The following is a 17,186-nucleotide window of genomic DNA, read 5'->3' as shown; positions in this document are numbered from 1 at the left end:
CCTGGGCTTGATGTCACTGCTGAGGAGCCAATTCCTCACGGAAAAACTTGGCCATGCACAGGTATCCCCACAGCCTGGAGAGTCCTAGCCTGCCCCAGCTGAGGGGGAAGATAATAATACGTAGGAGAGTGTGGGGTAGCTAACTCAATCACTGTCTTCCGGCTTGGCACCCTACATCTCAAAGCTTGTTTTCATTTCTATTTCACTTATAGGTTTCATACTCTTTGAATCTTTTGCCAAGCAATCATATTTGTAAGGCTTTCCTGTTCCATCCTCTCCAACACTAATAGACATACTGGGATAGCACAGACTGTTGGAACTCCAGAGGCTGAAAAATCCCAGGCTTTCTGTTCTAAAAGACACTGACCCTCAAGCAAGCACTGCATTCAACCTGAGGCTGTGGAACAGACTTCCAAAGTTGAGCGATAGCACTGGGGTTGTGGGTGTTTAGTTTGAACAGTATTGTGTGATTTCACAGGGTGAAAAACTTAGATTTAAGATTTTGGTATATAGTAATATATGGGGTAAGAGGGAGGACTTTGAGTGTTGTCTAAGTCCTTCATCTTCTTCTTCATGGGTTTGGGTGGTTTTCTGTAATCGGGTGAAAAAGGCCCACATTGCAGGCCTTGGGTGGTCATTACTGGGTCAGAAATATAAATAATATAGGTGTCACCTCATTATTGGGTGATTAGCACTTAAATAACCTCGGAAAGAGTTAGAGGTATTCCATTTTATCTTCATTTTCTAGCTTGCCAGTTAGAGCTCATGGCTCTTGAGACTGTAATATAGGTAAGAAATAATAAACACCGAGTTCAAACTATGACTCCCATGTATTAACCCCAACCTTGGCAGAAAAAGAAGCCTGTACCATCACAACAGACAAGCACCACTCACTCACCTCCTCTCTCCTTTCTCCCCTCCTGTGCAAAGCGAAGCCAAGAGGGAGGTTTTTGCCAAGCAGGAGTGACCACAGGGAAAGCTGATGGTTTTGCCCATAAATGTGACCTTCCCCAGGGAATCTGCCCCAGGAAAGCAGGCAAAGCCAAGCACGGGACAGGACAGGCAAGAGGCAAACCCCAGGCAATGGGAATTTGGGATAAGAGGACAGACTGCAGATAGTTTCACACAGGCACCTACACAGAAGCGTGGAGAGGATTTGAGCCGTGTTATCTTCCCCAATCTAAGTAAGAACTGGAGATGGATTCATGCAACTGGCACAGCATAGCCTCCAAAACCCAAATCTTTACAGCTGGTTTGCTAAGAGAATTTTTTTGAGGTGTTGGGAGTGGGAAGGAGGGAAGAGAAAAACACAGCTAGCACTCCTTCCTACAGCAAGGGGAGAGAAAGTTATTTCCTTCACAGATTTAGCTTACAAACAGTTTTAAAGCAGAGATAAAGCCTGAATAATTTTATTTTTTTTAAAAAGTGTGCTTGAGATGCATGTTGTCAGACCACAGGGCTCACCAGCACTGCTTTTCCTGACTGGAATTAAAGCCTTTTATATACAAAGCTCAGCTGTCTGTGCTGCTGGAGCAGAGCTGGGGAAGGCTCCTAAAGCTGCTCTGCACCCCAGTGAGCCCCACAGCACAAAACACCTCTCCAGATCTGCCGTGCGGTCACACACACTGACAAGCGAATTCCAGCACCCAGAGAAGGCAGTGACACCGGGATGGACAACACACGGACAAACAGAGCTGCCCTCTCCAAGGGGATCCTAAAACCACAGCAGGTGTTCCTTTCATCCCCACACCCCTCAGAGCTGGGAGATGGTGCTCTGGGCAGGTGGAGGGAGGCTCACAATGCTCAGGGTCTCCCTGCACTGACTGGGAAGTCCTGAAGGATTCAGCCATCCCTTCCCAGAGGACACATGGATGAGGCGTAAAACACAGAAACAGGATCAGCAAAAAGTCACGTTTCTGTCCCACTGCTCTTTCATCCAGCATCTCGCCAGGCCCCCAAAGTTCTCGTTAAGAGATTTTTTTCATACTGGTTTTGATACGGGAAGGGGCATGAGCAAAATTTGTCTGCTTAACTCCAAGGCACTGCCCTAAATTCTGGAATGCCTGGCAGAACTTCTCCTCAGTGACTGAAGCAGTGAGCCCCGTGCTGGAAATGTAAAATTAACTGCAGCCTAAATAATCTGGACAGTGGTGGTTGAACCAATGCCAAGGTACCTCATTTCTGTGACTAATGCCAAATGAATCATTTCTTTTATAAAAAACCCTCCAACTCGGACTTCCAGGGACTTGCAAAAATATTAATTACATTTGTCTTCTATACCCAACAAACATTTGGCTCTATAGTGGAATCAAAGCAAGAAGCTGTGAGCAAAACTGCTGGCGATTATTTTGACTATTTTTTATAATTTTAAGCAGAGATTCCTGCTGTATGCATTGAGATCACTTATTCCCATCTCTCAATGAACTTCTTATGCTTTGCTGAGGTCCAGTCAGTGCCTTTCAGAACACAGTGTTGCTTCTAATGAACCTCATAAAACACCACACATGACAGAGCAAGAAATTAACTTTGTGAGAGCCAGGAGGGTACAGGTTTAATTTCTCTTGAATCAGCAGAACAACAATAATCCTGGATAATAATGTGCCACAGTCTTGAGGAAGAGGAAGTTCAGCTCTGATTTTGAGCCCGCCCCAGCTCACCTGGCTATCATCACACGCTAACTATATCCAACATCCCTGAGTTCCTCAGGGAAAAACAAAACAGAATAAAGTAGCTTTCCTTCTGGAGTCTACTCCCTTCTGCTGGGGATGGGAAATTATTTAAGCAGTGTTTCCTTGGTGCCACACAAATGATGTGGAGCAGGTGCCCTGAATGTGCCTCCTCTTCCCTCAGGTCCTGTGGTCCATCCTGGCCAGGGGTCCAGCGAGAAAGGATTTCATTTCAGCCAGATCCACTTGTCCCCAACATCAGCGTTGTAGCCCGGCTTGTAGTTGCGCCCAGGGAGCTAAAGAAAGCAGAAAGCTCAGTCAGAACTCTGGTCATGCCCCACAGAAAGTTTTGAAGTGCCTTGTGGTATCCCTAGAACATGAAATACTGTTTTTACATCGTAATGATAAAACATACAGAAAAATCAGTCTCTTGGAAAAGACTGAGCTGTGCAGCTGAAGGAGGGACTGCAAAAACCACCATGTCATAATATATGTATGAAAATAAGGCTAATGATCCCAGCACCACATTCCACCTGGATTCATCCAGCTCCCCCCAGCCTGAGTGAGATGGCTCTCCTAACTGTATCATGGAGGAGAAGAACTGAATCTCATTCCAAAATAGGCACACACGCATTATTAAATATATGAAATACTTCATGCATGAGATACTGAGTTAATTACCACATTAAATTAAACTGTTCAAATGAAAACTGCAGATTTAGCCTTCAAGAACTGAACTTAACTTCATTAAAGCAAAAGCAGTATCTGCCTGCCTTCATCAGCAAAGCTGGGAACCACTTTTTGATGGAAAAACCCAAAGATTTTTGAAGCCTTTGCCCAAATTTCAAGGGTACCCTGGGACCTAAGCAGCATCCTGTGAGTCTTAGTGCTAAAGCTGCACCCTTTGGAAGGTACTGACCACAACCTAGACTGCCAGAGATGGTGAGATCCTGGTTCCAAAATCCATCTCCAGGACATCCAGTCCTACCCTCCAGGAATGAAAAAGAAACGGAACAGAATAGCTTTGAGCTCCAATACTGGACCCAAGAAGCAAAGCACCAGAAAAAAAAACCAAGGAGTTTGGTGAGAAAGGCTGAAGCCAGCGCAAAGATGCTGTAATAAAACTCTTCCTTTAAAAATAAGCTATCTGCTGGCAGCCTCTCCAAATAATTAAGCACAGATCATCTGCTCTGTCTCCACACAAACACTGGGTTCACACAAGACCCTAGACTTGTCCTGAGGATTTTTCCTTTCCAAAAAAACACGTGAGAGGATCCTGTTGGGGAAAGCTGCCCCTGCAGAGAGAAGCAAGATGCAGTCTTGATAAAATCTGTACTCAGGCTGCAAAAATGAGCTATTTAATAAAAGATGAAGCCTGTTGTTGTGAGGAAGGGGAGTTGTGTTTATATTCACTTGAATGTCAAAAAACAAGACACTTCTTTCCCTAAAAAATCAAGCTGACAGAAGACCTGACCTCCTCCACCAGACACTCCCCACCCTGCCTTGTCACAAACCATTTGTGATCAGTTTTTCAGAGGTTTTTCAATTAATGTCTTGTCTAAACATTAGCAGAAACCACACAGTCCTGTTGAGCGTTCCCCCCACTGAGCAAAGACGAGATGGGAGATGAAAATAAATGATTACTATCTTTACCCCACAGATTTCCAGCAGTGAGCCAGGGAGGACATGAGACCTGCTGTGACACAAAAACAGCTCTCCGTGGTCCTCTCCAGGCACCACATAATTGGCCCTTTGATACTTGAAGAGATTCCCAGATAAGTAAATTATTAAAGCAACAGGAGATCTCTGGGAAAATACAGTGGTTTACAGTTTTGTTTCTGGGTACATCTGCCCTCTTAAAAAAGCTACAATATCAACCCCAACAGAATTAAAATTCCTTGTCCAAAACAAATTCCCTGGGTGCCTTTGGTTAAAGACATGCAAGACATCAAAGCAAGCATTATAATAAGTATTCATCCATAACTCCATCATTCACAGTGGGCCTTGGCAAAGGCAGGAGAGTCTGGGGATTTGTTACAGCTAAGCTTTCAAAATGGCCAAAAGAAAAAAAAAAAAAGAAAAGAAAAGGGAGGATGGGAGGATGGAAGCAGAGTATACGAGTCCCATATTACCGAGGAAGCAGGAGGATCGGAACTGACGTTCTGTGCACGAGCTGCACAAGTGATGCAGACCACTTCCCCGAACTGTGCTCTTCAAATCCCACATTTTCCAGCTGCGACTGCAGTAAAGGAGCTGCATGCTTTGGAACAGGGTAGGATTCTGCAGAGATGAGTGATAGGAGCACCAGGGAAGATGTGGGGATGTAGGCCAAGGGGTAGGATGTGCTGGTTCTGGTTAAGCTGGTGCTCCAAAGTGCACCAGCTGAAATTCCCAGGCTACTCTTGGCCAGCACAAGGGCAGGGATGGGAATCAGGGACCAGCCCTGAGGCCGTCAGGTTCGTCTAGGCTGGGCAGCCTGGCTGCAAGAGCTGATGGAAAAGGAGATAGGAAGAAGCTCTATGGGCCTTACCAACAGCTGAAACAACAGAGAGGGACTGAATATTCACCTTCTCTTGCGGTACAAGTTCCCTGGAAATGTCCCAGGCCAAGCTGGACCACCCTGGGATAGTGAAAGGTTTCCTTCCCCAAGGCAGGGGGGCTGAGTTGAGGTTTAAGGTCTCTTCCAACCCAACCCATTTCACGATTTTATCATCACAGAGATCTCACCAGGCAGCCCCAAGAGCTCTCCCACATCCCTGCAGCAGGAGGCAAAGCTGAGCTCCTGCCAGGTCACCAAGGAACAGATTTTTCCACTCCACGGAAATTGAGTGAGAATGAAGCCTTGGCCTGCTGCATTACACTGAACAGAGCCCAAAACTTGGCAGTGAGATTATTTCCAGAGGAATGGGATAAAATCCTGAAATGAGCTGTACCCAAAGGTAGAGCCAGCTCAAAGGAACCAACCTGCTCAACTTTAAAAGAGCATTAGGAAAAGAGATGAAAACAAGACCATCTCATCAGTTAAATTAAGAACCTGCCACAGAAGTGCTGTCAAAACTATAAACATGATGAAAAGCCCTATAAAGTGGAAGAGCTGTGGAGGAGCAACAAGCAGCTCCAGCCAGCTGCTTGCTCTGGATCATTCCACACCAGGCAACATACAGGTAGAGCTCTGGAGAGCTCGAACCACCTGGAAAGGTTGTTGAGGAGACTGCCTTGTTTCCCAGCCTTTGGGGAACAAACAGAATCACCGTTTTTGCCTTCTATTCCTGCACTGCTCTGTGCTGATGGCTGGGCTCCATAGCTCCAGGAGCTCTATAAATAGCCTGTTTGGAGCAGCACTAACCAGAGAGCACTTAAAAGCAGAGTCATTACTCTGTGAGCTCAGGCTCATTCATCAATATCCCGATCTCATCCTTCAGTGGCTGTTTAGAACAGCCATAATAATAGCCCCTTCCATCACTGCTGGGGGCAGATGACTGCTTCTTACAGCAGAAATCCTCGCTTCTAAAGGGTTGGGAGTGTTGTAGGCACACAGCTAAAATCTAAGAGAATCCAAGAACATGGAGCTGCAGATAGTGGCTGGATCCTGGGAGGGTTTGGTTCCTGACTGTTCCTTATTATTCCTCCTTTGGTTTCCCTCTACAGCTACACAAAAGGAGGCTGTAGCCAGGTGGGGTTGGTCTCTCCTCCCAAGTTACAAGAGGAAACAGCCTCAAGATGCATAAGGGGATGCTAAAATTGGGTATTAAGGAAAACATTCTCCATGGAAAGGGCTGCCAACCTTGGCACAGGCTGCCCAGGAGTCCCCATCCCTGGAGGGATTTAAAAGCCATGTGGATATGGCACCTGGGGACACGTGCTGGTGGTGGCCTTGGCACTGCTGGGTTTAAGTTGGACTCAATGATCTTCTCCAACCCCACTGATCCTATGCTCCAGAGCAGCAGTTAAAGCAGGAAAGGGGAGCAATTTCCTCCCCAAACACACATCTGAGGTGTGGATGGCTCAGTTCCCAAAGGCCTGGCACAGACAGATGTTTGTTACAGCCTCACTCCTGCCATCCCTCACTCAAATAAAATCCTCACTGCTGTTAACATCCACCACAGCCCAAAAACAAGAGCACCCAAAAGCTTCACTGAATTGAAGCTAAAACAATTCCAGTTTGCTGGAACTGTTCAAGGATTGCTGTCCCACCCTTCAGTCATTCATTAGAAAAACAGACAATAAAAATCCTTTGGAAAGAGAAGTGCCCATAAGAGGATCAGTTATCCACTACAGAGTGCAGGAAAAAGCCAAGGAACTAATCCAAGCCACACAGCACTGTTAAACACGTCAAACTGACTCTACTCCACAGCGTAAGATCCATGAAGATGTTACCCCTCTATTAAATTATATTCCAATTAATTTTAATTTAACAGAGATCGACCCTGGGGATCACATCCCTCCACAGGTATGGGATTGAGAGAGGTTTTGGAAAGGGGGATGTGCTCCCACATAAAGTGTTTCCTTTCACAGGGACAGACTACCAAGTTGAAAATAGACTACTTTAATGCCAGTGAGATATGACTGCCTTTTTGATTTGCAGAGGCACCCCGTGCCTGGGACAGCAGGGGCCATCACCTAAAATAAAACAGACACAACCACCGAACCCAAGATTTGAGACAGTTCCAAGATCTGTCAGGCTTCTTCCCTACTGTTTCTGGGATAGATATCCCTGCCAACTGTCCATGATACTTTTCAGGGGGTGCAGGGTGAAGAAGCTGCCTGTTCCTAAAGAGGGGCTGCTCCCACACTCTCCCCACATGGACAGGATTGGTGAGAGCAGAGGAGAAGCGGGAAGGTGGGAAGAGGAACAGATCCAGGTATCCTTGAGCAACAACTATGTAATTCCCAGGTTTTTGTTATTCCTCAGGTTCTTCTGGTCTTACTGATACCTAGCCAGGCAACATCTTGTTACTTTAGAAAGGGCTAAAAATACTTTTGCAGTGAAAAAAAACAGGAAAAAAAAAATCCAAAACCCTTAAATGAAGCCTTTTCTAATTTATTGGGTGTCTGCTTTCATTCTTTCTTGGATTCAACAGCAGACAGGTCTGGGCATTACAGCTGTCAAACACCTCCTTTAAAACAGAGTTAGGAAAGGAGATCTTGATCCTAAAAAGAATGAAAGCTTCAACAAGCCAAGAAAAAAATGGCAGGAGAGAGAAAACAGAAGGTTCTATCAAAGGCAGCAGCTACAGCAATGATCGCAAACATGGAGAAGGAAAGATACCCTAAGCTCCCTGCTCCTGCAAATGCAAGAGTTGATCCAGACTCTGGCTTTCTGAAAGCTCAAGTATTCCTTTTGTAGCTCTTTTAGGAGGTTTTATGTGAGGAGTTCCCTGCACTCTCAGCAGAGATGGGAGCTAAGGGCCCTGTTAACCATCTGCTTGCCAGCAGCCACCTTCAGCTGCCACAAAGGGCCAGGACTGCTCTTGGACCACCTCAGACCGGGAGAGCCTTCCCTTAATGTCTTCCCTTTGGGGCTGGCTGTGATTTCCCATGACAAACACAAGCTCTTCCAGCACTCTCTGTGTTAGGCTGTGGGACAGAGCTGACTCATGCTGCAGGCTCACCTTCCACCACTCAAAGCTACCACCCCCTACAACCACCTCAAACCTGGAGGCACAGCAGACATTGGAGGATTTCCCCTCCTAAGGCTGCATCCTTATGGAAAGGAGTGATGAAAAGCTTGGCAAAAGAGTGTGGGATTCCCTTCCCCTCCACCCTGTTCCCTCTCCTCCACTTGCTGCTACACTAGGGCCCTGCCAGCCACACATTCCCAAGCCCCAGGGCAGGAGGGAGGAGGATGAGGAGCAGGGTACGAAGATGAAGCTTGGCAAGGCAGCTGAGCTGTGCGCAGCTGCTGGGGAAGGAGCTGGATTGCACCTCACAGCAGTAGCCAGGACTTTGATCTGCTCTAGCTGTCCCTGCCTCATGCTCAGCATCCCTATATTCCAAAAGCAGCCTTCCTCCTAGGAAAACAGGGAGGTAAATAAAATGAGAGCCTTCTCTTGCCTTTCCAGGACAAGGAGGAATTGCCTCACACTGCCAGAGGGCAGGGATGGATGGGATATTGGGAAGAAATGCTCCCCTGTGAGGCTGGTGAGGCCCGGGCACAGGGTGCCCAGAGAAGCTCTGGCTGCCCTTGGATCTCTGGAAGTGCCCAAGGCCAGGTTGGACACAGGCTTGGAGCAACCCGGGATAGCGGAAGGTGTCCCTGCTCGTGGCAGGGGGTGGGAATGAGATGAATTTTAAGGTCCCTTTCAACTCAAAGCATTCTGTGATTCTTTGATTCTCTGAATTCTAGCAAACAGCTGCACTTTTATGTACACAGAAAAGCACACGCACGTCAAAGAAGCTGTTTTTCCCCACTCCAGGAGATGCAGCAGGAGTGTGAAGTACATCAGCACATTATTTAAGTACACTGATTCCATTAAACAGAACCATTTGTTTTCATCTTCACTGCAAACACATCTGCCTAAGTGCTCCAGCTCTCCAGCTTTGTAGGGTGCACATGGAGTTTGGAGCATTTATCCCTGGGGATTGTGTGCACTTGGAAGAAAGGCAGAAAGATACAGCAGTTGTTAAGGGAAAAAAAAAAGAAAAGAAAAAAAAAAAAAGAGTAGTCAAGCCTTTACTAGTCTGACAGTTCCTAAAATAATGTTGCTTCCCTGAAGAATGAATGCACTTATCTCTGATCTACAGAATCTGACTGAGAGGTTGCCTCTCCCTTGCCAGAAAAGCGTCCTTAGAAGTTTCTGAATGCCTGGACCCTACCAGAGGACTTCATGGTATAAGAAGGCTGCAGAAAGCCAGCTCCTCGCACATGAAAAGAGCCCTACCAAGATATTTAGAAGATATACATAAATAAAAAGTGAGTTTTGAGTATTCAGAACTGTATGTGGCCACCTCATTATTTTGTGGAAAAGCATACATACTAAAATCTTGAACTCTGAAGAGTGTTCCCTCCTCCTCCTTCTTGGTTGCTTCTAATGAATATTTTGAACAAAACCCAGCTTCTGCCTGGAATTTGTAAATCTCTGAAAACCACCATTAGTAGGGCAGCATGAATTGTGTGCATGGAGCTCTGAAAAGCACAGCAGTTTGCTGACTATTGGAGAGATCAAGGATTTATGAGTAGTTACAGGGGGAAAAAATCCCCTACGCAAATCATTGTATTTATGTGGTAAACATCATTACAGCAACTTTAAAAGCACGCATTTCCCACAAGGAAAAGTTAAACTTCTGTAATTATCCCATAATTAAGCCTTTACCTACAAGTCAGCCTAAACTTTACTAACAAGTGAGCCTAAGCCCTTTATCTTCAAACGCCAAAGTGGCAGCACAGCTGTGACCACCCCTGCACGGACATGGGGCAAGGCAGGGGACTGTGATTCCCTTTTTACAGACCCAACAACCTCCCAGTCCAAATCTGGGTGTCTGGAAGCTCATCTGCTCTCTATGCCCGAGCTAGCTGGCCTCTTGCTGGATTACCTCTGCACAGGAGCCTTGCCTGAGAAAAAAATTCAGCCTCTCATTTGCTAAACAAAGTTGGATAGTAAAAAAAAAAACCCTAGATCTTCAAAGTTTAAGCGCAAAGAATGCAATCCTCAGAACATAAAACAGCAGGTGGTGCTGGCTTTGTGCTTCCCCATCCAGTAGCTGATGGAAAACAGGAAAACTCAGCATCTTTTGCATTGTGCAGCATCCCTGCACGCCCCCCATTACACAGAAGGATTACAAGTATCCAAGCATTCAGAAGGGAGAAAAAAGAGTATTAATGTAGCCTAAATTTAACAGAACACTTCCTGAAACAAGCAACTCCTCCCGATTCCAAAGGACATTATCACTTTCCGCAGCACTTTCCTGAATCAGGGCCTACAAACAAGGCTGTAGAAGGGAGATTATATTCTGGCAATGGTTTTTTTGCTCAGCTTCAGCTGTCAACTAACTAGCGTGGAGCAGAGCAATCCAACAGCACAGCTTTCCTTCCCAGGTACCCATATTCCTACTCCTAAGCATCCCTTTGCTCCATCTGCAAGGCAAGTCACAAATTTCTCCTGGCAGCCAGTTACTGGATGAGCCAGGACATTCTCAGTTTCCTGCCAGCAAAAAGAGGGATGTGCTGCTATACAGTCAGAGGAAAAAAGGCTTTCAGAAGTCTCACCCCTGGCTGTCAGCACACAGCACCGAGGTCACATCTAGCTGTGTGTCAAGCAGCCTCAGTAATTCCCAGCTCCACAGAGCAAAGGGACATCTCAGCCCCAAAAAAGCCCTCTCATCTTGGGGAAGAAAGGCACTGGCAGTGCAGATGGATGCTGTGTGCTAGAGATGAGGCATGCAGCAGATTCTGCTCAAATCTGTGCTGCACAGCACAGGCGGCTCCTGGAGGGAAGGGCTCCAAAAATCCTGAGCCCAAGCTTGAAGATTTGGATTTAAGATTGTGACAGCAAAGAGGAGGAAATTCTGAGAGCAATTTCTCAGCTGTAGCAGGGAGTTTTCAAACCCATTAGACAACCTCAGATGCTTTCTGCTGCTTTAACCTTTGGCTTTAGCTCCTTTTACAAGCTGGAAAAGTCACATCTCAAATGAGGCAGAACAGTGTGAACCCAGGAACTTCTCCACTACACAGCCAGCTGACGAGGAACAAATTATGTGGAATATTCTGCTTGTTCCAGAAGAAAACATTGGTAGTTCAGTTTCCAAACAAGTCCGTAAATCTGTTACTTACGTTTTAATCTCAGTAAGAGACTGTACACTATCAGGAAAAGAAAAGTTATAGTATTTGGATTATGCAAATCATGGTTTCTAACAATTTATATTGTATATTCCTCCCTTTATCTTCGGGATTGCTTGGGAAATAATAAGATGCAGTGGCAAAGATTTCAGCTCAACTGGAAAAGAGAGGCTCACCTGTAACTCTGGCCACTCAGAATTAATTATCATCATTTCTACAAGTTCTCCAACAAGCTTTTCCAATACCTGGGCCTTAGGCAAAAGCCCTGTGCGGGGGGAGAGGACCCCATGCCAGGGAACCACTGAGCGGCACCAGGGCAGAGCTCCGGGGGCACTGGAAGCTGCTGTCTCCAGAAGCAGCAAGGCAGGAGCTAATTAAAACCCTGTGTGGGAGCCTGCATGAGGTGTACAAGAGCACTGGGCACAACAGGCTTTGGATGCGTGCCCATGTGCAGAAACACTCTATTTAAAGCAACAGCACTTTGGGGAAGCAAGGCAGCATTCATTCCTCCTCAAAAAAACACCCCCTCCCTCAGCATTCGATAAGGAGTCACCATGGGTTTCCAATTTTCTTGTTTGACTTAAGGGATTATTTTAGATTTCGGAGGTCACAGACTCATCAGGGCACAAGACAAAGAAACAAATGAAAACCATTTATCCTTTAGTCTACATCTAAAGATATTAAAAAAAAAAAATAAAAGAAAATCAGCTTATGAAATAAACCATTTGATAAACCACTTGCTTCATTATTCCTCTTGGGAGGAAGCTAGACTTCAAAAAAGGTGGGGATTTGGGCAAAATGCAAGAAGTTCCTGGTAGCAGTGGGCAGGAGGGTGGCAGGCAGGGTGTCCCCAGCAGCAAGGAGCACCCTGGCCATGTCCCCCGGCCATCCCCAGCAGTGAGGAGTACCCTGGCTGTGTCCCCCAGCTGTCTGCAGCAGCACTCACCGCTCGGTACTCGTAGTAGATCTTGTCGTACTCGGTGCCGCCAATGGTGATCTCTGGGATGAAGCGTGGGATGGACACAGAATCCAGCACTCCAGCCTTGTCCTGCACACTGAGGGGAAAAGGAGCACTCAGTTCACACTTTGCCCCAGCAACAGCCAAGTATCGTACCCAGAGAAGCTGTGGCTGCCCCACCCCTGGAAATGTTCTGAGCCAAGCTGGATGGAGAAACTTGATCCATTGGAAGGTGTCCCTGCCCATGGCAGGGGGTGGGACTGCATGGGCTTTAAGGACCCTGCCAACCCCCACCCATTCTAAGATTCATAATCATCATTCTATGATTAAAGAACTGCTTTTCTGTTAAATAAAGCTTCCAAAGGTTTGGGCTGTTTTCCAAACATTCATCCTTCTCACAAATCTATGTTGTATCGCCCCTCAATCCTTGCCTCCAGTTTGCTCCTTCTCCAACTTCCCGCTTCGCCATTTCCCCTCCCAGGTTCTTCCTCCCTGGAGATGCTCCATCCTTCCTGGGACCCTTCTCCATGAATCCCCTCTGGCTTTTTTGCTTTTCTATAAAAGCAGTGTAAAAACCAGTGGTTTTATTGAATGCCACACACTACCTTGCTAAATTCCCATCCTAAATGGACCAATACTGAGACAGCGAGAGGGTCTGGAAGGAGGCAGTGCCGCCACCATCCTGCCTGGGATTACCTTCAGGAAGCTGCTGCAGCGGCTCCAGTGATGGATCTTGGGATCCACCACCAATCCACTCGGCACAGCAGCAGCACTTCAGATATCCCGAATTTAAAATGCCTGAGAAACTGCTAGAAAGCCTCCTGCTGCCTGTGGTTATCCACAGGCCAACAGCGCCACCTGCAAGCGGCTGGCGGGCAAAAACACATCCCTTCCCAGCCAGCACTGACCAAACCCCAAATCCAACACCAGAAACTCTGCAAATTGGATTGTCCTCAGTGAATTACATTTCTCAGCAAATACTGACACGCACATCAAGCACACGGCCTGGGCAAAGCAAAGTTCACCATCTTCAAGCAATTATTTTTACCCCCCAAATCATAAATTTTGAGACCTTTCCTCCCAACAGTGAAGAGTTCCAACAAGTGAACTGGTTTGCTAACATGTCCTGATACTCACACTGTGAATTATCCCACCACAGACAGATTTGTGAGGAAATACAATAATCCAGCCAAAGTTCAGATGGGAGAAGGTGAGGATAAATGCCTTTTTCCAAGATCAGGATCAACACTAAAGATGCTTCCTATATTATTTAAAATGCTGGAAGGCACAAAAAGGAGTCCAGGCACATATAAAGCATAACATCTGTGATGGGTTGAGTGCCCACCAGAATTATTTACTCTTTTTCTGCTGTGAGATAGGATTACAAGAAAAAGCAAAGCAGGCTCAAACTTTAAAGGGTATAAAGAAAGCTTTATTAACCTTACTACAAGAGGGAAAATATAATTAATAAGAATCAAAATAAAGCCTTCAAAACAATTCCCCCTCCCCCCCACAACTTCCTTCCCTTCTCACTGACAACATATAGAGACAAAACTTGGAACTAAGGTCAGTGTACCATCTCTAAAAATAGTCTTTCATCAGGGAGAGGGAAATAGTCTTTCATCTCTCTCAGGGAGAGGACTCTCTTTTGTTACGCTGCTGAAACTTCCCCACAAGAAAAACAATTCTCTCATGGCTTTAATTCTCACAAATAGCAGCTGCCCAGGAATCTGCATTTGTGAAGCCCCTCCCATTTCACACAGCCTTCCCAAAGCTGCATTTATGGGCCATGTGAAATCATGAAGTACCATTTTAAAGATGAGCTGTTCAGAACCAAAGGTTCTCTTCATCTCTCTCTGAGGTAATTTTTATCTCTGGGAACAGAGGTCTTCTTCTCTCCCTGGGGGCAGGTCTTCATCTCATCCCTCCTCTCTCTGTTCAAGCTTCTCATGAGATCACAGCTACTTCAACATTTACTTAATTCAACACAAATGCCTTTACTCAAATCTGCAATTTGAACACTCTTCATCTCCCCGTACATGTTTTCCATGAATTAAAGGGATATACTAGTACATCACAGTCTTATCACCATGGCCTTACGAAAGAATTTCAGCCTAAAACACAGGCAATCTCCTCTTTCTCCTCCCATCTAGCATTTGACTCCTCCTTCATTGACCTTAGTGTCTTCATGTTGTCTCTCTACATGTCTTCACTCTGTCCTTTTCTCTCAAGAGAGGATTAGTGCTCTGCAAGTTTCATCTGTGCAAGGGGGAGCCGGGCCTCCTTGTTACCCCTCTTCCCAGGCCAGAAGGAAAGACTTTCCTGGGGGGGTTTTTTCCAATTTTTAACATGTGTGTTCACAGAGGCACGTTTAGCTTTCCAGTGGTTTAACAAGGTGTCGATATGCCAAATTAGTCACTGATTGGTTTTATGAGGCACGGAGGAAGCTAGAGGTAGCTTCTCAGAGAGAATTGCCTCCTTCCTCCCTCTTCACCACAAATCAAATAATGCAAAACCGGCTCAACATTATACACAGAAATAAGGTTTCGTGGTCACCCAGATTGCAGCGAATCCCTTCCTTCCTGAAACTCAGTCAAGAGGCCATTCGGAGAGGACAACCCCCAGGCACAATTCATTTTAGTTAAGGGCCAAATGACAAACCTGCTGCTAACCAAAACTTCTTCACATAAGAAAATAATGAAAGCTTTCTTTAAACCATCATTTTATCCAATCTCCGTGTTCTCTGCACCTTCAGAAATAATTTGGAATGCCAAGCAAAAGCACACCCCAAGACACCTACCACAATAACGTCTAACCACAAAACCGCAGCCACTTGCCAGGACTAATTCCGTGCTCAGCAGGAAGCACTTACATGCACCTTTTATGTTTCTTTCGTTTTCCCTCTCTCTCCACCAGCAGAAAATTATCATTATTTTTTATTTTCTGACACTTTACCAGACTTTCCTGAAGGAGTTCTCAGCATGCAGCACCTTTAACTTTCAGAATAGGTCATATTTGAAAAGGAACTGAGAGCATGTAAGTGACTGTGTGCTCCCAAGACTTCAGGAACATAAAATTTTAGCTCGTATAACACTCTTAAATATGGTTCTTCCAGAGGAATCCCACCTGGAAGTACTCTACAGCAATGGATAACTCATCTCTTCTCCAAAAGCACCTATTACACAGTAATTCATATACTTCACCCAGCACAACTGCACAAACAGAAGGATCAGGGCTGACACATTCCCGCTTCTTTTTAGAGGAGGAATTCCTGCTTCCCCACAGGCAGCTCACAGCAGGACACACACCATGAACCAAGGTCTGATGAACCTTGCCAAAGGTGCAAGGGTGGGTAAGGGCAGGAGACCAGTTAGAAAAAAAATGAATAAACCAGGCAACCCAACAAAAAAACCTGAGTTTCCATAGATTGGGCTGTGATATCTCAACGCCTGATGCTGGCACAAAATCTCAAGCGACAAGAGAGATCTAAAAGCATTTACTGGCCCAAAAGTCAACACTACAAAAGCATTCAAGGTAAGTTCTGTCTTGATAGATGAAATTAATATTCCTCCTTCTGCCAAAGGGGCTCCATTTCCCTCATTTGGCCAGGCAGAACAGGCATGGCATGGCCGAGGTGAGGCACAGCTACTCCCTTGGTGAGCAAACACTCACCATCAATACCAAGAACAACAACAAAAATACACACTTTCCAAAAAAAGCAGGTCTGCAAGAAAAGGGGAGAAGGTGCAACAACAGCTTGTCAAACCTAGAAAAGCTACTGCAAAGAGAAATCACAAAAGAAAAAGATGGGACAGCAGAGCAGCAAAAAGATGGGAGGGACAGGGCTTGAAGCAACCTCGGGATAGTGCAAGGTGTCCCTGCCTGTGGCAAGGGGAGGGATGAGGTGGGGTTTAAGGTCCTTTCCAACCCAAATCATTCTGGGATTCCGTGATTTCATGATGAAGAGAGAACCAAGGTGCCAAAGAAAACAGTTTGTAGCGCCAGAAGTTTTACAATTAATAGTTAATGAGATTTTTGGAGTCTCCAAGACAGAAGTTTCAAAGCCAGGTCCAACACACATCTTGCCAGCCCCTCTAGTCCTGCTGTCTGCAATCAGACATTTAAACAGGGATACTTCTTCCCTTTGATAATCAAAATTACACCGGGAAGCAGAGCTGCAGGGTCTCTGTCCCTCACTCCTGGGTTCTGAAGGAGCTGCAGGGACAGACGAGGTTTAGCTGTGCAGATAGTTGTCTGACGCAACAAGCGCAGCAAGTTCCCCCCAGGAACAGATAAAGTAACACAGGCAAGGCGTAACACAGTAAATAAAGTAACACAGCCTGCAGCTCCTCATCTCAGACGTGATTTACTCTGCAGTACGTGTGGACAAATGTCACTGGAAGGGCCCAGATAAAAACGCGCCTGAGACAGTGCGGTGGCAGCAGAGGAGTGAGACATTTTAAAAGACGTTGTGAAAGCCAGAATGGTTTTTGTTGGACTCAGCACTTAGAGAGGAAGTGAAGACGTGAAGAACATCACCTGGAAGACCCCTCCAACTTCCAAGCCACACATGCAGCCTTTTTTAACCTTTTATCAGGATCCCACAGCCATGCTGTCAGGGCAAGGTAGAGCACTGAAGGGCAGGCAGGGAGATAAAAGGGACCATTATGCAACCGATTGCCCACGGGTGCGGCTAACCGGTTTGATTAGTGGCTAATTTGCATTAATCACTCAGAGGCTCCGCTGGGGTTTCCATGCATTAGACCCTAGACGTGTGCACTAAAGA

The 17,186-nt window shown here is 46.0% G+C and overlaps 1 protein-coding gene across 1 annotated transcript in view; it reads right to left on the bottom strand.

Annotated features, from left to right (window-relative positions):
* Positions 1–2,520: 2,520 nt before the first annotated feature.
* The window catches only part of NDUFA10 (NADH:ubiquinone oxidoreductase subunit A10), a 30,209-nt gene continuing 15,543 nt past the window's right edge, over positions 2,521–17,186 (bottom strand). Inside the window, exons 9-10 of the mRNA XM_040069814.2 lie at positions 12,389–12,497; positions 2,521–2,962 (exon numbers count right to left, since the gene is read on the bottom strand). Of these exons, the coding sequence (XP_039925748.1) occupies positions 2,894–2,962; positions 12,389–12,497 (178 nt within the window). The 3' untranslated portion in view covers positions 2,521–2,893. The remainder of the gene's footprint in view (positions 2,963–12,388; positions 12,498–17,186) is intronic.

Source organism: Hirundo rustica, chromosome 7, assembly GCF_015227805.2.
Source record: "Hirundo rustica isolate bHirRus1 chromosome 7, bHirRus1.pri.v3, whole genome shotgun sequence".
Taxonomy (NCBI): Eukaryota; Metazoa; Chordata; class Aves; order Passeriformes; family Hirundinidae; genus Hirundo; species Hirundo rustica.
This window is presented reverse-complemented; position numbering and strand designations above follow the sequence as displayed.